The 20,398-nt window shown below is 33.1% G+C and overlaps 3 protein-coding genes across 5 annotated transcripts; 1 reads left to right on the forward strand and 2 right to left on the reverse strand.

Annotated features, from left to right (window-relative positions):
• Positions 1-287: 287 nt before the first annotated feature.
• On the reverse strand, positions 288-9,271 carry LOC112022838 (probable aspartyl aminopeptidase). 2 transcript variants are annotated; one of them, XM_065781634.1, is made up of 11 exons: positions 9,139-9,271; positions 8,810-8,945; positions 5,637-5,715; positions 5,313-5,515; positions 5,102-5,171; positions 4,564-4,686; positions 4,158-4,313; positions 2,954-3,127; positions 1,073-1,147; positions 850-990; positions 288-652 (listed from the first exon to the last, which is right to left on the reverse strand). In XM_065781634.1, the coding sequence occupies exons 1-11, from the start codon at positions 9,218-9,220 to the stop codon at positions 431-433; spliced, it is 1,461 nt and encodes a 486-aa protein (XP_065637706.1). In that variant the 5' UTR covers positions 9,221-9,271; the 3' UTR covers positions 288-430. The 2 variants fall into 2 exon arrangements, with proteins under 2 accessions (XP_065637706.1, XP_023911234.2); XM_024055466.2 differs by lacking the exons at positions 8,810-8,945; positions 9,139-9,271 and adding exons at positions 6,291-6,426; positions 6,655-6,833.
• Positions 9,272-12,119: 2,848 nt separating this feature from the next.
• LOC112035533 (O-fucosyltransferase 37) lies at positions 12,120-14,894 on the forward strand. Its single transcript, XM_065781619.1, is given in 7 exon segments — positions 12,120-12,130; positions 12,272-12,457; positions 12,660-12,897; positions 13,288-13,377; positions 13,472-13,755; positions 13,850-14,108; positions 14,541-14,894. Coding segments are annotated over 7 exon segments (1,299 nt in total). The 3' UTR covers positions 14,772-14,894.
• Positions 14,895-15,244: 350 nt separating this feature from the next.
• Positions 15,245-19,229, reverse strand: LOC112010097 (furostanol glycoside 26-O-beta-glucosidase). 2 transcript variants are annotated; one of them, XM_024042439.2, is made up of 12 exons: positions 18,880-19,229; positions 18,499-18,609; positions 18,028-18,103; positions 17,705-17,782; positions 17,512-17,599; positions 17,189-17,408; positions 16,935-17,050; positions 16,627-16,847; positions 16,387-16,418; positions 16,090-16,195; positions 15,745-15,853; positions 15,245-15,563 (listed from the first exon to the last, which is right to left on the reverse strand). In XM_024042439.2, exons 1-11 carry the CDS (start codon positions 19,171-19,173, stop codon positions 15,792-15,794), a joined length of 1,404 nt encoding a protein of 467 aa, XP_023898207.2. In that variant the 5' UTR covers positions 19,174-19,229; the 3' UTR covers positions 15,245-15,563; positions 15,745-15,791. The 2 variants fall into 2 exon arrangements, with proteins under 2 accessions (XP_023898207.2, XP_065637711.1); XM_065781639.1 differs by lacking the exons at positions 15,245-15,563; positions 15,745-15,853; positions 16,387-16,418 and having other exon boundaries at positions 16,110-16,195.
• Positions 19,230-20,398: the final 1,169 nt, after the last annotated feature.

Consider the following 20,398-nt stretch of genomic DNA (forward strand, 5'->3'; position numbering starts at 1 on the left):
TTAGAGTTCGAATTCCTTCCCAAACACCCCCACCCCCACTTGTAGCAATTGAATGATCAAAAAGAGTGTTATTCTTAACTTGGTTTGATTAACATGTAGCATGAAGTCATTTTCTTTTCCTTTCAAAAACAGATGAGCAACCACTGGGACCTTAATTATAAGTTGAGATATTTTCTATAGTACTGCAGATCTTGTATTGGGGCAACTTGAACTCTGGACACATTAAAGTGTCGGCAAAAAATAATTACTGGAAATGAACCACAAAAGGATATCATTTTCTAGCAAAATGATTTAAGTAGCATCATTGCTGGAACTTTATTTGAAATCTGCTGAGTACTTTCCAAATACACAACATTCTATTTGATCTAACATTGTTTCACGTATTAAATCACAACATTGTTCTGAATATGTTCTAAAGATGATCAGAGACCTATATGTCAACCGTAATCTTTGCATCAAGATGAGAGAATTCTTTGAAATAGGCCTTGAAATGCTCATATGAATGCTTCACGTCATCTACAGCACACATTTCTCTTATACTGTGCATTGATAGCTGTGGTGCACCTACATCAACTGTACGGATCCCCACACCACTTGCAAGGATAGGACCAATGGTTGAACCACATGCCATGTCATTGCGGACCACAAAATCCTGCATTATAAGTAATTCCTCTGCTATAATCACTTATTATACCAAAAAAAATTCTTACACCATAGTTTCATCTAGTCAGTTTGTTATCCTCCTTGAAAGATAAAGTTCCTATCACATTTTCAGTTTGAGGAATGATTCCTGCTATAGAAATTGAGTACACTAGAACTTTTCACAACTCAATGTCAGGAGAAACTGACCTGAACAGGAAGGTTATGCTTTGTTGCTATCTCTCTGAATAAGAAGGAAGTGACTGCATTGGTTGCATAGCGTTGATTTGCATTGTGTTTAATGACAAGCCCTCCATGCAACTTAGGCTGATGATTATCTTCATGTTTGTCCTAAGGAGGAACCTTAAATCAATATGGAGAAACAAACCAAATAGTGTCAAAGATGGTAAGCTAAGCACTGTTGCCAACTCACCATATAATTAGGGTGCAATGCATGCGCCATGTCAGCAGATACTAGAAAACTCCTCTGGATCGCTTTCTCAATTAACTGGAGAGAAATCAAAGGCAATTAAAACAAATAAGTTTCTAGATGACAACATAATCATTGATCAATGTGTTGTGTTTGAATGAGGGATTTTGGAATTTTCTAGTTGATTTTCCTTATTTGAGTTAATAAGAGAGTTGTTTCCAAAATTCCATGGAACTTTGAACTTAGTATTGTTCATGCATTCAAATCTAGAGTTAAAATTCTAGACAGCTGTGTTTAGATGAAAAATTCTCAAGATTTTCAAAATGATGGAATTTAAAATACAACTATTATCCCATCAATTTAAAGATTTCATGCATTCAAATCCATAGTTAAAATTCCAAAAAGTTGTGTTTCAATGAGAAATTTGAAAATTTTCAAAATGACTATATTTAAGTTGATTGCAATTTTAGTCCCATTAATTTGTTTTTTATTAATTTATATTATTATAGCAGTTAATAAGTTACAATGATATTGGTAATGTTGGTAGTGATGGAGTGGCAATGGTGGACGCAATGTGGGCAGTGCGAAGGATAACGGTTGTAGAATGAGATTGGTCATGGTTGTAGAATTTGTGCAATGACACCTTCCCCAATAGAATTTGAATTTAGAATTTGGATGCTTGAAAATCCCAAGTTCAAAAATCTACAGAATTTATGAAACGACTCTTTTTTAATCTAGAAAAAATTAACATTAGAAAATTCCAAATTATAACTTTAAGCAAAATCCTACCTAAAATTCTCTCATCCAAATACAACTTGACGAAGATGTCTTTATACAAATTCTACTAACATTACCATTCTTATACCGCTATCGCCATTACTCTTCATATTTCCACCACTATTATTGTTACCACCTCTATCACCACAATAGCCTATTGCTGTTGACATCACCACAATCATTGTTGCTACCAACACTCTGGCTGTCACCACCCCCACCTCCATGACTGACATCAAACCTGCCACCACCACCACCCTCGCCTTTACCACCACCACAATACTATACACCAAGTATTTATCATCGTTATTACCATCATCATTGTAATCTTAATACATTTATTTGTCCATTTTAAAGAATCTAACTTTTTAAGAGAGCGTCATTTAATGCTTTGTCTCTTATAGAAAAACTTTTAAAAGAAGTTTTCAAGATTACCCTCATAAACTTTCAAGAATTTAAAAATGAATACAATACATAGTAGAGATATATTGGCATGTGAGTAAATTAATGACTATTTCCTTTTAAAACTGGACAAGCATTTTAGGGCAACAAAAAATGGAATTAGACAAACAAAATGGGATGGAGGGAGTACTCAAATTTCTTAATTTTTGTATATACTCATCCAAAGCATGGAAATTGTAATTGATGAGTTGGCACTCTCATCAATTTAAATTCTATCATTTTGAAAATTCTAAGAACTTATCTAAATCTTCATCCAAACAAAACCTAAAGAAGTTTAGAAAAAATTGATGTGATTATGCCATTCACACATTCCTATTGATGCCACGTATGTGGCAATCCAGTGAATCTAACTGACAATGTAAGGGAATATGACTATAATACTAGCTTAAGATAATAGGCTCAAACTGTGGTAGCTTGAATTTTGGGTAACAAGTTCTGAAGCATCATATATTACAAGTTTATTAGCAAAATTAACCAAGTACAGATGTAAGTGGCAAAATAAGCATATACATGTATTTAGATTTTTAAAGGCACAAGACCATTCTGATGATAGCAATGAACATTTCTTTTTCCCTTTTCTTTTTAAGATGCATTTTTTCTTTTTTATCAAAATTTAGAATCATCAAAAGAACATGGAGCGACTATCACCTTAGGATCTGAACCAAAGGAATTGGTAATTCGTGATAAAGCATTTAGCATGACAGGAGACCCAGCTCCTTGGGCTGAGTCAGACCCAACCTCCTCATGATCAAACAAGGCCACCATGCTAACAGCAGTCTCATCCTCAAGGCTGCTTTCAGAAGATGTAGCATCGATCAATCCCTGATATTAAAAACAAAAAGTATATGACCAATCTATTGTTTTGAACTGAAACAACGAAGAAGAGTACGAATAAAATTCAATGAGAAAGAAAGTAATAATGGTACTATATACTGAGGTGGGTAGAATATATCACAGGTGGTATGTATCAGCTGCAAAACATGCAGTAGGATGTCTGTGTGAGTTACAGCTCAGAAAAGTAATTACTTTTTTACTTTCTTTCTTTTGTATTTTAAAATTTTTTCCCCTTGAGCTCAAACAAGCACTTCACATAAGTAAACTTTCCCTAGTTCTTGGCAGTTCAAGAAAATGTTGTCGTGTTAGTTCCATTGTGATAACTTCCCAAATTTTTTCAATTAAGTTTATAATGTAGTAGTTTATCCACAAGGAATCAACCAGCATGTTACCCCAGAGAGATGCTAAGCACATTACTGAAAAAATGGCCAAGCCTTACGTCCAAATGATAGGTCCTGATACGAAATTGTGATTAGACTAATACCAAACAAGTATATTAGTGTTACCCAATGGAATTTAGCACAAGAGAGGAAGAAGCAAACTACAATAATTTACTTCACTCTTTGTACCTTATGAGATAATAATAGATCAGACGTTGATAAGAACACAACACAGCACAACACAATCTCTACTTGGCCATGGGACTATAAGCTTAAAACAAATATGTTAATTGTATTTGATGACAGAACCAACCCAATGACATCACAAAAGACCATTATCAAGGCAATCTCATATATGATGAGAAGAGAAAATTCAATATACAAATCATTTCCTTCAGGTGAGGCATACTTGATTTACATATTTATTAATGTTAATCAACAAGATATCATGGCTTATAATTTTTATCAGGCATGGAGAACTCAAAAGTCTTCCTAATTTGACATGAGAAACAAGTGGAGTACAGTCTTTATCACATTGCAAAATCAAGAAATTGGTATGGTAAAAAATAGACTCAAGTATGCACCTCTTATTTGCATCTCAACAAAAAAAACAAAAACAAAAAATGCTGTATACATACCTTTAAAGAGCAAAATGACATGCAAAGATTGTCAAGTCGCCCAGAGAAAATGAATTCTTTCATGGCACCAGCTACAATACTTGGTTGAGTATCACATGCTTGTAATTCAAAATCACATATATCAACTGGTTGACAGCCAACCTGACTTGCAAGAAGCTAGGAAAAAAAAAAATGAAAGAAAAACAACACAATCACTAACAAGCATACCCAGAATCATCAAGCTGAGATACTCCTAAAAGTTGAACTACATGTGTTCATACCTCTAATACATGCATGCTCTGATCACTAATGAAAGTAAATTGATGCCCCTCCCCTCCCCTCCCCTCTTCTCCCCAACCTCAAAAATAAAAAGAGAACAAAAAGAAAAAGAAGAAAGAAGCCACGTGCAGTTTCAGATTTTACTAACCTGTAATAGGAGTGAGTGATGCTTTGAGTTTTTAGTGGTAGGTTTCTCCTTTGTTTTCTTTTCGTCAGTCTGAACTTCAATTTCAACTGGACCATTTTCAGCAACCTCTTTATTGAGCTCTGCCTGTAAAATTTAGTTCATTGGATAAAGAAGAGAAAATCTTGAAACAAAAGGAAGACATATTCACCAAAATCTTAAACAAGGTATGACTATCTAACTTTAAGTTATCCCTTTTTCAAGAGATAATGGATACATGTAATCATGGTTTGACATCCCATACTAGTATACATAAACAACAAAATGAACGTCTAATTACAACAACTCTACCTAATGTCAAATCCATCATATGAATTGCGATTCCAATAAGGTGTAATCATTGAAAACGTCTCACTTCCTCATAATCATGTTCCCCATAGAGTAATCATTAAAGGAGAAAATGTAACTAAAGACCAAACACATGTATCCATAACGATTCACAATAAAGATGAGCAAAAGCATATAATAAATAACATATAAGAGTGCGTAATCCCAGGATTACCTTAATAGATGTTGCCAAGACGGGAAGAAGATGAGTCTGCGTATTCACCTTAAATCCATCATTGACACCCCTATTCACAGAACACAACAGAAGGAAAGAGCACAATCACATAAAAAAAGGTAACCCCAAGATAACTAACAAATATTTCAATCGCAATTATGAACACACAACAACCAAACACCTAAAATAATCCTGTCACAGAAAAGAAAACCTTTCTAAGTGAATTGCCAGGGTTGGGATCCGCATTATGGGCTCCTCAATTCTAACCAGACGGTGCAAGTAGGAAGCAGAACCATCTTTTTCTTCTCTAATTATCACCCTTCCCGCAATTGTTAAGTCACGATCAAACCAAGTATGCCACAAGCCACCCCCATATGTCTGGACACCAACCTCCAAAAACCCAGCTTTACTTACCTGCACACCTCACCCATATTTCAAAACAAAAATTTTAGAAGTCCCCATAAACCACCCAATTATACAACATCATACAATTAATATCTCAATCTAGTTAATAGTGATGAAATTAAGAGAGCACCTTGGTAACAGGCTTCAGTTTCAGACAAGGACTATCAGTATGAGCACCAACTATATGGAATCCATTTCCAGCAACATACCTAAGCACAAGTTCCACAATATTGGTGACAAAGAAACTAAAACCATATCGAATAAGTCATATTATAATCAGTAAAAAATTTTCCAATAATGGACATAAGCAGTATGAGCACCAACTATATGGAATCCCATCTCAGCAACATGCTTCCGCTCTATCATTCTAGAACTATTAGTCTAGAATGATGGTTATAATCATTTAACCATTTTCTAATAGCTTAAGCATTTGGGACAAGTGTTAATTTATCATGGTATTAAAGCAAATGGTCCTGAGTTCAAACAATTTCTTCACTCTACTTCTCATTTAAAAGGTTAAAAATCTCGTGTGCTAGGCTTCCACACGTGAGGCGATTGCTAGACTAATGGTTAAAAGATAAATTAGCAATTGTTCCCAAAACTATGCCTATTAGGAAATAGTAAATTTAATAATGAAACTAAACCCACATCAAATTAAGTCATATTAACGGATACAAGCATAAAGATCAAAACTTTCCACTGCTTAAACTTTTCCTACACTTTCTCAGCAACCAAACGGAGCTAAAATCCCAATAACCAAAACAGACCAAAATAAGAACCATACTTTTTACCAATTGCAAAAGCAACAATCGTAGAGTGATTCCTCGTGAAAAAGTATCTCTTCCCAGCTTCCAATTTCCAATCCTCTCTCTCTGAAACTTGCTCATACCCCACGCTTCTCAACAGCTTCTTTGCCTCCTCTGAAACATCAATGGATTATTAACTAAAAAAATAAAGGAACCCCATTTGAAATCCAAACAAAATAACAAGAAATGAACGGTGGAAAGTGTTTTTTTTTTTTTTTTAAATGAACGGTGGAAAGTGTTTTTTTTTTTTTTTTTAAATATAATATTTTTTGTTTTCTTGTTGGAGATTTTCTCAAGAAACAAACGGAAAGTAAAATGGAAAGAGAGAATGAGAGTAATTACCAACGGCGTGGAAAGCAGTTGGTGAAGAGTTTAAGAAGTTGATGAGATCAGAGACGACTGAGCTTGCTTCTTCTTTAGCCATGGCTTCCACGAACTTCAAAGCCTACTCTGTCTCTTTGTTTAAATACTGAGTCTCTCTCTCTCTCTCTGTGTTTATGGGCTCTGCGTGAAATTTACTCGCAGACAGAAATGGCTATGAAAGAAAGAATAAGTTCTTTAGGCTATGGGCCCATAAACTATGGCCCATTTTGATGAGTTTTATGTACAAGGAAGGAAAATTGATTTTTATATATTTTATTGGATCTTATAGTTGAATCATGAATGCCTATGGCTTATCATGTTTGTGAGATATTAATTAAGATATAATTGTAGATTAAGTATTTTTACTTTTTTGTTGTTGTTGAAATTATGGGTTTATTTTGTAGTAAAAAAAATTGTAGTTATGTTCTTTTCTTGTGGGATAGAGTATGAGTTCGATTAATCAAATATAGTTTCCTTAACCTTTTTATAGTATAAAATAAAGAAGTTTTGAATTAGATAATATATAACATCTAATTGATGTGAAATTGAGAAATTCAATGCACATCATAAGTATGTAAAGAACATATAATTAATTGGTAGACTTGCAAAGAACCTTGTAGTTCAACTTGTTGGCACTTCCTAGAGATTTTAATAGAGATATTTTAGAATCTAAATGTCTTGTATCTGTCGAATTATCAAATAAAATAAAATTTAGTAGACTTGTTGATATATTAATCTACTTGAAAGTTGAAAGTTAAAGCATAACGTAACATCACAAAAATTTTCATCAAGCGCATCTTTAATGCGGTACAACTCTTTGAGGAACAATGATGAGACTCCTCTAGTTTAAAAATACTGATTCTTGGTGATATAAAGACGTTATGCGTGGTTCTATTCTTTAAATGCTTTTTGTGACTTTTGTCACAGGGTAATTCTTTTCTTCCCATAGGTACTTTATATTATTATTCCTGAATCAAAGAATAGGAATTCTCTAAAAAGTGTAAAGTTTATGAATGAAGAGTGTATTATTAAGTTGGAATGTATATATTTTTTTTGAACGGGAAAATGGTGTTTATAAAGGAGGGAAAATGCATATTTTTTGCATTCTCCTATGAAAATGTTCTAAGTGTAATAAAGAAGGAAAGAGCATTGAGTTTTTTTAACATTGTTTATTTATAATATAGCTTTTCCTATATTACATAGGTTCTTCTAGTCTTATAATAAGGTTTCAATAAAGATATCAATGCAATAAAAATTATTTTAATTTCATAATATTTCTAAATTAGCAAATCATCTTAAAAAAATAATAAAAAATAAAAAATAAACCCTACTATCTTACACATGGTCCACCATAATTTATATTTAAATTATTTTAATGGTCAATGTGTGAAGTTATAAAATAATTTGGAAACATCCTTTTAAAAAAAGAAAAAAAATTAATTTGAAATTATTATGAATTGTTGCTATATTTCTAGAAGGACTCGTTACGGTTTGACATAACATTTGGATCACCCAATAATGGTTCTATTGGTAATGAGATTATGAGAACAGCCATTATGGTAAAAATTTTGTTCTTACTCACATGGATTAATCAAAATGAGAAATATGCTAGAAGTTCACAAGTAGACAACATGTACCTAGTTCAAGTTTTGGTGACTTACAAGCAGGTTTAATTGGTTGTAAACTTCATGAAAACTAGCTACTACATATTAGTATGATTTGCTTTTTCACACATGACTAGAAAAAACCAATTAGTAACTTATATGCGTTGACTATTTATTATATTTTCTCCCATTTTCTAGGTTTGTAGTTCAACTAGCAGATCTTCATGTTTGTGATGGATAAGTCTAAGGTTCAAACTTCCTCCTCCACAATTATTAATTCTCAATATATATATATATAAGATTGCTAGACTAATGGTTAAAAGATAAATTAGCAATTGTTCCCAAAACTATGCCTATTAGGAAATAGTAAATTTAATAATGAAACTAAACCCACATCAAATTAAGTCATATTAACGGATACAAGCATAAAGATCAAAACTTTCCACTGCTTAAACTTTTCCTACACTTTCTCAGCAACCAAACGGAGCTAAAATCCCAATAACCAAAACAGACCAAAATAAGAACCATACTTTTTACCAATTGCAAAAGCAACAATCGTAGAGTGATTCCTCGTGAAAAAGTATCTCTTCCCAGCTTCCAATTTCCAATCCTCTCTCTCTGAAACTTGCTCATACCCCACGCTTCTCAACAGCTTCTTTGCCTCCTCTGAAACATCAATGGATTATTAACTAAAAAAATAAAGGAACCCCATTTGAAATCCAAACAAAATAACAAGAAATGAACGGTGGAAAGTGTTTTTTTTTTTTTTTTAAATATAATATTTTTTGTTTTCTTGTTGGAGATTTTCCCAAGAAACAAACGGAAAGTAAAATGGAAAAGAGAGAATGAGAGTAATTACCAACGGCGTGGAAAGCAGTTGGGGAAGAGTTTAAGAAGTTGATGAGATCAGAGACGACTGAGCTTGATTCTTCTTTAGCCATGGCTTCCACGAACTTCAAAGCCTACTCTGTCTCTTTGTTTAAATACTGACTCTCTCTCTCTCTCTCTCTCTTGTGTTTATGGGCTTTGCGTGGAATTTACTCGCAGACAGAAATGGCTATGAAAGAAAGAATAAGTTCTTTGGGCTATGGGCCCATAAACTATGGTCCATTTTGATGAGTTTTATGTACAAGGAAGGAAAATTGATTTTTATATATTTTATTGGATCTTATAGTTGAATCATGAATGCTTATGGCTTATCATGTTTGTGAGGATATTAATTAAGATATAATTGTAGATTAAGTATTATAACTTTTTTGTTGTTGTTGAAATTATGGGTTTTATTTTGTAGTAAAAAAAAATTGTAGTTATGTTTTTTTCTTGTAGGTTAGAGTATGAGTTCGATTAATCAAATATAGTTTCCTTAACCTTTTTTATGGTGTAAAATAAAGAAGTTTTGAATTAGATAATATATAACATCTAATTGATATGAAATTCAATGCACATCATAAGTATGTAAGGAACATATAATTAATTGGTAGACTTGCAAAGAACCTTGTAATTTAACTTGTTGGCACTTCCTAGAGTTTTCAACAGAGATATTTTAGGATCTAAATCTCTCATCACCTATTGTATCTATCGAATTATTAAATAAAATAAAATTTAGTAGACTTGTTGATATATTAATCTACTTGAAAGTTGAAAGTTAAAGCATAATGTAAAGCGCATCTTTAATATGGTGCAACTCTTTTAGGAACAGTGATGAGACTCCTCTAGTTTAAAAATACTGATTCTTGTCTTGGTGATATAAGAAGTTATGCCTGGCTCTATTCTTTAAATGCTTTTTGTGACTTTTGTCACAGGGTAATTCTTTTCTTCCCATAGGTATTTTATATTATTCCTTCTTCTTCTTCTTTTCCCCAAATTATTCCTAAATCAACGAATAGAAATTCTCTAAAAAGTGTAAAGTTTCTGAATGAAGAGTGTATTATTAAGTTGGAATGTATATATTTTTTGAAAGGGAAAATGGTGTTTATAAAGGAGGCAAAATGCATATTTTTTGCATTCTCCTATGAAAATGTTCTAAGTGTAATAAATAAGGAAACAGCATTGAGTTTTTTTAACATTTTTTATTTATAATATGGCTTTTCCTATATTACATAGGTTCTTCTAATCTTATAATAAGGTTTCAATAAAGATATCAACGCAATAAAAATTCATATCACTTAGAAAAAAAAAAAAAAACCTCTACTATCTTACACATGGTCCGCCATAATTTATATTTAAATTATTTTAATGGTCAATGTGTGAAGTTATAAAATAATTTGGAAATATCCTTTAAAACAAATAAATAAAAAATAATTCGAAATTATTATGAATTGTTGCTATATTTCTAGAAGGACTCGCTACGGTTTGACATAACATTTGGATCACCCAATAATGGTTCTATTAGTAATAAGATTATGAGAACAGCCATTATGGCAAAAATTTTGTTCTTACTCACATGGATTAATCAAAATGAGAAATATGCTAGAAGTTCACAAGTAGACAACATGTACCTAGTTCAAGTTTTGGTGACTTACAAGCAGGTTTAATTGGTTGTGAACTTCATGAAAACTAGCTACTACATATTAGTATGGTTTGTTTTTTCATACATGACTAGAAAAAACCAATTAGTAACTTATATGTGTCGACTATTTATTATATTTTCTCCCATTTCCTAGGTTTGAAGTTCAACTAGCAGATCTTGATGTTTGTGATGGATAAGTCTAAGGTTCAAATTTCCTGCTCCACAATTATTAATTATCAATATATATATATATATATATAACATTTAGACATAAATTTTAATAAGAAAGTATAATAATAATTAAAAAAAACCGACTGTTTATGTACTTTTATACGTAAACTTTAATACATATTTTGGATATGATGTGAAACATGTAAACTATTCATAAAAAAAAAAAAAAAATGTGAAACATGTAAACTTCCATGATCAGCTTAAAACATTTTATCAAGTATTAAAAACTTTTGAATTTTGCATTCACATGGTTTTTTTAGGAAGAGTAAACTTTTTAGCAAAAAGTATTTAAAATGTTTAGAAATTAATCAACCTTTTTAGTTATTAGAAGCGAAACTAGACAATGATGGAATCAACTATGCTGATATGACGAATTAGCTTTGGCGTCATTGGCTCCATCTGACGAATCAGTACCTAGCGGCTCTAGAAAGAAGAAGTCCAAGTGATCACTGCCATGTTCATGCAATACAAAAAACACCTTTCTGCCAGAAAGGTGCTTTTGGAAGGAGAGAAATGCTAAGAACAGAGTCTACAACAACATTGAAACAGATGAAAAATTTTCCTATTCTCAAGCAAATCATGGTCGTCACGGAAGCTTCAAAGTCTTAGAAAGGCAAATGGATTGGTGTTTCATTTCAGTGTAAGAATTTGAAGAAGTTCCAATATGTTCATGGGCTGTCAAAGTTGAAAAGTGCATAGGAAGACTACTGCTATATTGTTATCTTTGAGGGTTCTCCCTATCAAAGACATGAGAGAATTTGTAGAACAAGCTTCTTTATTTTTTATTCTATATATATATATATATATATATTGGACTTAGGTTTCATGTAAGGTATTATTTTGTCTAATAGATGTTTGTTGTACTCCCCTTGGCATATTTTTAAATTGGTACAAACTGTTGAAACATAAACTATATAGGACCTATAATACTTTTCAAAGTTGCTATGTCAAGGCCTTAGGCCTTCACTTGGTATCAAAAAAAAAAGTTATTAGAAGTGTGTTCAATAAATTAGGGGACATAAAATTTTTTACATTTTTTTTTTCACAGCTACCTAGTACTATACTTAATCCATAATAGTAATAACGTAAATGGTGAGCCAATGCAAAAGTGGTATGTTGCTCAAATCATTGCTTAAAACAATAGCAAGTCGTGAAAAAATTGTGTTCTTAGCCACTACACTGTAGAATTGCTCCAAGTTTTGAATTGTTGGAAGATTTCAAGGGTAAGCTCTGTAATTTATGCTTTATTTAGTATTGATTTTAGGAAAGCATCTCCGAAGATTTCAAAGGAGAAGAGGAGGTTCTTGGTGGTGGTGGCCTTTGGAGGACTAAATCAGCAGAGAAATCAGATTGTTGATGTTGTTATTATTGCAAGAATTCTTGAGGCTGCATTGGTTGTGCCAGTCTTGCAGGTTAATCTGATCTGGGGAGATGAAAGGTGAAAGAGAAGGATGTGACTAAATTTGATGTTTTTAGTACTTTAGTCCTTTAAATGTATATATTTCCAGCTCATATTGTGACATATGAATAGTAGTCATGAGTGGATAAAGTATTGGTCACCTCTTAATGTTTCTAGCATCTATCACACATTTGAGCCAGGCCAACATGGTTTCTATACAATTTTTCCATTTAATTGTTAGAAGTGTCCTGTATTGAAGGAAGTTATGTATGGAAATCAATTAGTCAATTTGTTTTCGTAATAACTGCAGTGAGTTTTCAGATATATTTGATGTAAAACATTTCAAGAGAACTTTACTAGCTGATGTACGCGTTGTATCATCTCCGCCTTCCACACATTTGATGTCAAGGAAAACCATTGAAACCAAAATTCCTTATGATCTTTCTCCACTCTGGATTCGAACCAGATTCTTTAGACAAGTAAGGAATTCTTTGTTGATGGAAATTCCATCTGCTGCATTTTATTATGATTTAGCTGCTAAGGTGAGGTTAGTGCTGGAAAGCATTTAAAAAAAAGAATATTGGCATATAGTCTACACTTAAAACTTTTTAACATTGTATTAATTTAAAGAAATTTCACCAACGAAGTTTTTGTTGGTAGAATGCGAAATTCAGGATTCAAGATGCACTCATTATGATATTTTCTTTATCTTAAAGAACAGTCTATTAGATATGTGTGAGTGCATGTGTGCCAATTGTTCTAGTGGCTCTAAAAGTCATACATATTTGAGTTTGTCTTCAAATACATTTGAATCTCACACAGAGAAATCATTTTCTCCTCATACTTCTCAAAATTGATGGTTCATGCAGCTGAATGAAGATGGTGTTCTGGTGTTGAAAGGTTTAGATTCTAAACTTTCAAAGAATCTTCCTTCTGATCTGCAGAAGCTTCTATGTAAGGTACATTGGCATCAATCTCCATTATCTTCATATCAAACAATCATCAGTGTAGTTCTATAGCCTAATTATTTCCCATTTCATCTTCATATTGCAGGTAGCCTTTCATGCATTAAGATATGCAGCACCAATTACGGAGCTTGGAAATCGGCTTGCAAGGAGAATGTGGATTGAAGGCCCTTTCATTGCTTTCCATCTCCAGCTAGAGAAGGATGTGTGGGTCAGAACTGGATGTCTCACTGGTTTAGGCACAGAATATGATGACATCATCACCAAGGTTCGAGAGTCTCAACCTGAATACCTGACAGGAAGGTTAAACATGACCTACATTCAACGAAGACTTGCTGGACTATGCCCTCTGAATGCATTAGAAATGGCAAGGTATATCAGAAACTCAGAACTAAATATATATAATCCTTGATAACCATTTTTAAGACTATAACTGGAGAGAATTTTAAATGTGGTGTTATTGCAGGTTCCTAAAGGCTCTAGGAGCACCCAGAAGTGCACGGGTATACATTGCAGGAGGTGAGCCATTTGGGAGAAACAAGGCTTTGCAGCCACTTGTGGCAGAATTTCCAAATGTTGTGACCAAGCAGAAGTTGGCACAAAATGGAGAACTCACACAGTACATTAACATGTCATCAGCTCTGGCTGCCATTGACTTCATTGTCTCCCTGAGCAGCGATGTCTTTTTACCTTCCCACGGTGGAAAGATGGGATCAGCAATGCAAGTTAAGTGCTTGGGACTTCTAAAATAGCTACTTCCATGAGGAACTCCAAATGACATCAGTTCATGGCAACCCTGCTTAGATAGTGGCTACCAATTTTAAATTTAGCCCCTTATTGCAGAAAACACAAAGATGGTTAAGTATAGTTTGATGGAATTGATAATTGCTAAAGATGGTACAATCTAGTTTTATTGAAGTGATATTTCCTAAATGGAAAGTTTCCATTATATATTGTTGTTATGTAATTTCATCCTACAAATCATCAATCTGCATGGGCATTTTGGATATAAACCGGACAAGAGCCACCTGATTAGTGGAAACTAGAAGTCATAGTTCTTTGACATGATGTCAAAATCATATTTATGTCTGTGGTACAACTGCTATATCTGTGCTAGTTTATCTCAGTCCGTGTGCTTTGTATTGTTGACTTAACAGGGTCATCGTGCCTATATTGGGCATAGGAAATATATAAAGCCAAACAAGCGAGGCGTGCTTTCTTTTTTCGATGATACCTCCATTTCTGATGCAGAATTTGGAAGCATCATGAGGAAACTCCACAGAAAATCTCAGATGCGGCCTGAGATGAGAGCTAACAGGAGGGATAGAGATGTGATTGCACACCCCATACCTGAGTGCATGTGCAGACACAGTACAGGCATATTTTGAAGCATCTCAATGAGAAAATTTTTTCCCTTTTCTTTTGGTATGAATCTCAATGAGTATACTCATTTGTAAGTTTGTAAGTCATTTCATACGAATTTGTAAGCTTTTTGTTCAATCAGATCACTACTAGCATTATGTTTATAACTATGATGTTTGGTCTTCTGCTGAAAGTCCATAACCTCTTTCACTTACAGCCTTGAGGTTGGTATTTCTTCTTTGCATTATACAAGCATAGATGCAACTTACAGGAATACTATGTGCTATGATGAGGCTACCCAAAGCTTTCTTGAACAATAAGACAACCATTACCTCTGCGTTTTTGCCAAATAAAATGATTTTCATTTTTGTTTTTTTGAAAACCTCCTACATCCTGCAAGGCTGGAGTAAATGATTTCTAAATGAAAATGGGTCTCTATAACACATAAAACCTGTGTACACCAAAACTAAAACATAAATCAAATGTAGAAAATTAACTGTTGGCTGAAAGAGAGGATGACATATCCTCAATAATTATTCTTGAAACACCACAAGCAATGAACCATGCAAAAGATAACAACCAAACTCATCAAGGAAAGCAAAAAGCTAAAAGTCAGATCACTAAGATCACAATTGAGTCCTTCCAACTGTCATTCTTTCAAGAAAGAACGGAGCCATTTTGCAGACTTCTTAGGATGGCGATTTAGGTTGTCCAAGTAATCCACATAGTTAAGCCCAAATCGAACATTGTAGCCTGATCCCCTTTCGATGTTGTCCATCAATGCCCATATGAAGAATCCTTTCACATTGGCTCCCTTCCTGCACCAACCCACCATGCAAAGTGATTTTCATATGTAGATATATGTAGTATGCCATTTTTTCAGTCTCTATAACGATACCATACTTCATATAACTTAATCTATGCAAACATGCTTCTTTGGTTATGTCTGTCATTTTAAAAGAAGTTTGTAAGGCTTATAAAGAAATGTTTGGTGCTTACTTCATGCCTTCCCTGACAGCATAAAGATGTCCAAGAATGTGCTCAATTCAGTAATCATCTTCAAATGCTTTCTCCACTGGTATGGTGTCATCCCTTTTTGAAGGAACCCCTGTTCAAATAAGGTTCATTAATTCACAGGCTGGAAATGTAAACAAACATATACAAAAAAAAAAAAAAAGAAAAAAAAAAAAGTTTTTTTTTTTTTTTTTTAAAAAAAAAAAAAAAAAAAAAAAAAAAAAAAAAAAAAAAAAAAAAAAAAAAAAAAAAAACTAAGGTACAACATGGAAAATCAGACAAACAAGGAGACCTGTGTTTGTGTGATATTAATCTAATTGACCAACTTACCGTTTTCAGTTATATAGATTTTGGGGTTTTGATAGTCCTTCTTAAGATGAACAAGGATTTCCTTCAGCCCTTCTGGATAAATGTAAATGGCATCGCTCCCTTCAGCCTATAAGAGGTAGAACAGAAAATTGAAGACAGAATTGCCTTTTTTATAATACTGATAATCCTATTTTTTATTCTTTAATTTTATTATATTCATTCACTTTTACAACAACTGATTCATAATATAATTAATTCAATCAAGCATATCTGCGTTTTGATGATATTAATTAGTCATTGCAAATATTATGTTCTTACCAACTCTCCAATTGGTTTTCCATTCCTGTCCACTGGGATAAAAAACTACATAAGTACAACATCATAAGATCCATCTAGTATATGAATTTAAGGATCATGGTTTTCTAATTAGACCAGAGAATTTAATTTAGTAACATGTAATGGCCAGCCTGGGTTGTCTAGGATGTTTTCTGTCCCTGCACATATGAAGCAAAAAGCAGCCATAATAATCTTCAATATATATTGTTGTGGAGCATGTACCTTTGAGATCAACGTATTGGTACTGGTCAATGCTTTGAGGTGAGTCATCTGCATCAATTGGAAGAGTACTTGCATAACGCAAGGTATAATAATTGACACCGATAAAATCGTAGGCACCTTTAACTAATTCTTTTTCTTCTTCTGAGAATTTTGGAAGCGCATTTCTAACCAAAACCTTCATTACAAATGGATAGTCTCCATAAACTAATGGATCCATATACCTAATTAGCAGAACATAAACTTCCTTAAGTTAAAAAATGGATATGAGTTACCATTAACAAGTTAATTATGATTAAAGTTCAACTAACCATCCCATCAAAAAGTCCACAGCTCTATCTGCAGCATCTTTATCATAATGATATCGTGTTTCTGGCTCAAACCATTGGCACACCAGTGAAATTCCAATTTCACCACCTTGTGTAGCCTGTAAAAAATGTTAGTAACACAAAATAAAACCAAAAATTACAAGACAAGTGACTTTCTGTGTAGCCTGTAAAAAATGTTAGTAACACAAAATAAAACCAAAAATTACAAGACAAGTGACTTTCTGATTAATAATTACCTGGTACTTTTTCTTGTATAGCTTTGCAGCAGCAGCATGGGCTAGTATGATGTGGTGAGTAGCAAGGTAGGGATCTGTAGTAGGGTTAGGATTTGGATTTGAACTTCCCATCTTATATCCATATTGACCAAAAACTTGTGGCTCATTGATGGTTGTCCAATGTTTAACACGATCTCCAAAGGTTTGGAAACAAAGGTCGGCATAGTTTTTAAAATCATCACTACATTGTATACACAAAATGATGTAACAGTTCAAACTCAACTGATCATTAAGCAAAATTAGTATTTATACATATTTCAAGTGTGTAAAAAAAAATTGCTTACACAATCCGGCGATTTAAGAAGCCGTCATACTCATCTTGAAGAGCTTGTGGTAAGTCAAAGTGGAACAATGTCACAAAAGGGGTTATGCCTTCACAAATTAAAATTAAAACATGAAATAAGTACAAATTGAGAGCGATAGCCTTCATGATATAGTATAAGTGGCATTGAAAATAAATATAAAATGTGTCCATACCATTTTGGAGTAGTTCATTGATAAAATTGTTGTAGAAATCAATGCCCTCCTGGTTAACTCCCCCACTCACAGTACCCTCTGCAAATTTTTTGATGAAGAATAAACTGATTAATAATAAGATGATTTACTGATCTTTTGCATATTGGATTCAAATTATCATTATAATTACAGTTATTTACTAACTCCTTGTCTCTATTATTATTGAATATATGTTGGGACTAACTTCCAAGCCAATTGATATTTCAAAAGCAAATGGGGTTGATTGAAAAATTGGAATGTAAGGGTTCTCAGAGACCAGATAGAGCATAATTAAAGAACATTACTAGGTAGAATCCTTAGCCAAGCAATGGAGAATCTGTAGGCATCCACACCCATTTTCTTCAGCAGCTGCACATCTTCCTATAGAAAAGAACAGCCATCTATAATCTTGCCTAGTAAATTAATCCATCCCATAGTTACAAACTTTGAATGTGACAGATGACAATCCAGTGGTGCCACAATTGGCAATTGAAGTATGCAAAACTAGTTTATTCTTAATTAGATCCAATTTGGTGGTATATATAGTGCCATAATTTTTTAGACTGAACAACTATTAGAAGAGTGGTCTATCACATTATACATCCTACATCTTTTTATACTTATCAGTTACATGTATAAATGAAGTTACCCTTGGATATTGTGTTACAGACTTGCAGTTGATCTAACACTTCAAATCGTTTCAAAATAATTTTCACTCCAATCTCTTGAATAGTACTTTTGCTAGTGATTGCAACTACTGTGGCTTATACACATACTTTGTATCGGTTGTATGAATCCACAGCTATGTCCCTTTCTCCAACTCCATCTTGTATAAACCGATCCCAAGTGCTTGGCCCTCTACCTCCTTCATCACCTGCTCCTTCAGTCTGCACCAAAGCAAACCATACCCTTAAAAAGAGAGAATTATAATATTTATACATTACAGGATTACTATAAAGTTTATTACATAGGTTTTAACACTACACAAATAAGTACTTAAAAAGAAATTTATTTATTATATATCTTGTTGATATGACGTTAATCACATTTATTGTCACGTATATTTATACATGCACATGCACATATAAACACACATTAATATATTTATATGCATGTATGATGCATGCTTGTATGCATAGAGCTAGGGAGAGAGAGACCTGAAGAGCAGAAGTGGAGGCTCCAATCGTGAAATCAAAAGGGAAATCTATTCTTTTCACAACTTGGGGTCCTGAAATGGTTGAAGGTTTGCAATCATGACCATTTTGTTTATCCTTTAAAGGAGTAGGAAGCTTGATCTCTCCCTTCAAGCACTTCACAGTGGAATGGTGGTAGCCCTTCCTAAAAGAAGGCACTCTAACTGGCAATGTGACAAAGACATTGTTTTCACTAGTGAAGTGAAAGGACTGAGGACATGATACACTTCTAAGAGAAACATGATCAAGAAGAGCCATATGATGGCTTGCAAAGATGGTCACAAATGAAAAGAGCTATAGAGAGATACAAATGCTAGTTTATATAACTTAGACCTGAAGTGGTCACTATTTATAGTGAAGTGCATGACTATTAATGTATTTTCAGAGAGAGAGCTTTCGTGATTATTTAATGTCTGCACCGCCCAGGTGACCCCTATCCTAAGTCGGCAACATACAACTAGAAAAAATAATCATACAATTATAATCTGTTGAAACGTGGCTTGAATACAGGCACCACGCTACACTAGTTTGTTAAAACTAGAGTTAGCACCAAATTAGAAATTTAAAGAGATGCTTTCGAATTTATACGTTTTAGGTTAAGTCTAAGACAAAAGTATATGAGGTGTAAGTTTAGTGGCACGAGACGAAATATGTGATTTCAGTCAAGGAAGTCAACACAATACTGGCATCGATCAGGCCGGAACAAAAAAAAATGTTATTTAAACTAATAATACATTAGAACTTAGGCTAATATATATTAGGCTTATAAAATATGTGGATTTTAAATTATAAGTTGATAAATTCAAATATATAGTATTTATTATGTATGGAAGTTATACAAATAGCAATTACTTTGAAACGGTATATTGGTACCAAAATATTTTGTTCTACTAGTCAAACTGAAATGGTTGGTAAGAAATTGATTCCCTTGACTTCACTTAACTCAATTGATAAAGTTTTTTGTTGCAAAATAAGAGATACATGTTTTGATTATTTATGACTTCCTAAAGTTTTACTATGATTTTTGATTTTTTTTTTAATGATATTCACGGCTTAATTGAGACATATTGGAACACCCATGTGGCTTTGCAATTTCACTATAGTCATTGATCAATTTCAGCATGCAATATTTCCACTGGTCCTTGGTCAATATAAGTATAATGTACTTCAAACCATTTTACCAACATGGCCAATTACTATTTCTGGCCTCATCCTCATAAATGGCATGATTTTCTTGGTGTTCCTTTCCTTTTCTCTTTGGTTGAATAGTTTAGTTATATTACAAACAAACTGCAAGGGATTCTGTGTCATTTTCTTAATGAACACAAAACGATAATGCACTGAAAATGAGATCAGATAATATCCACTAAAAAAAGAGATAGATAAGATTCTGAGTCAGTCAATAGCGTACGCTTTCAAACTGATGGAAATAGAAAAAGATTTAAAAGATTTTGAGTTTATCTGTTATCATTTATTCTCTGCA

The sequence above is a fragment of the Quercus suber genome, unplaced genomic scaffold (assembly GCF_002906115.3).
Source record: "Quercus suber isolate HL8 unplaced genomic scaffold, Cork oak 2.0 scaffold_273, whole genome shotgun sequence".
Classification (NCBI taxonomy): Eukaryota; Viridiplantae; Streptophyta; class Magnoliopsida; order Fagales; family Fagaceae; genus Quercus; species Quercus suber.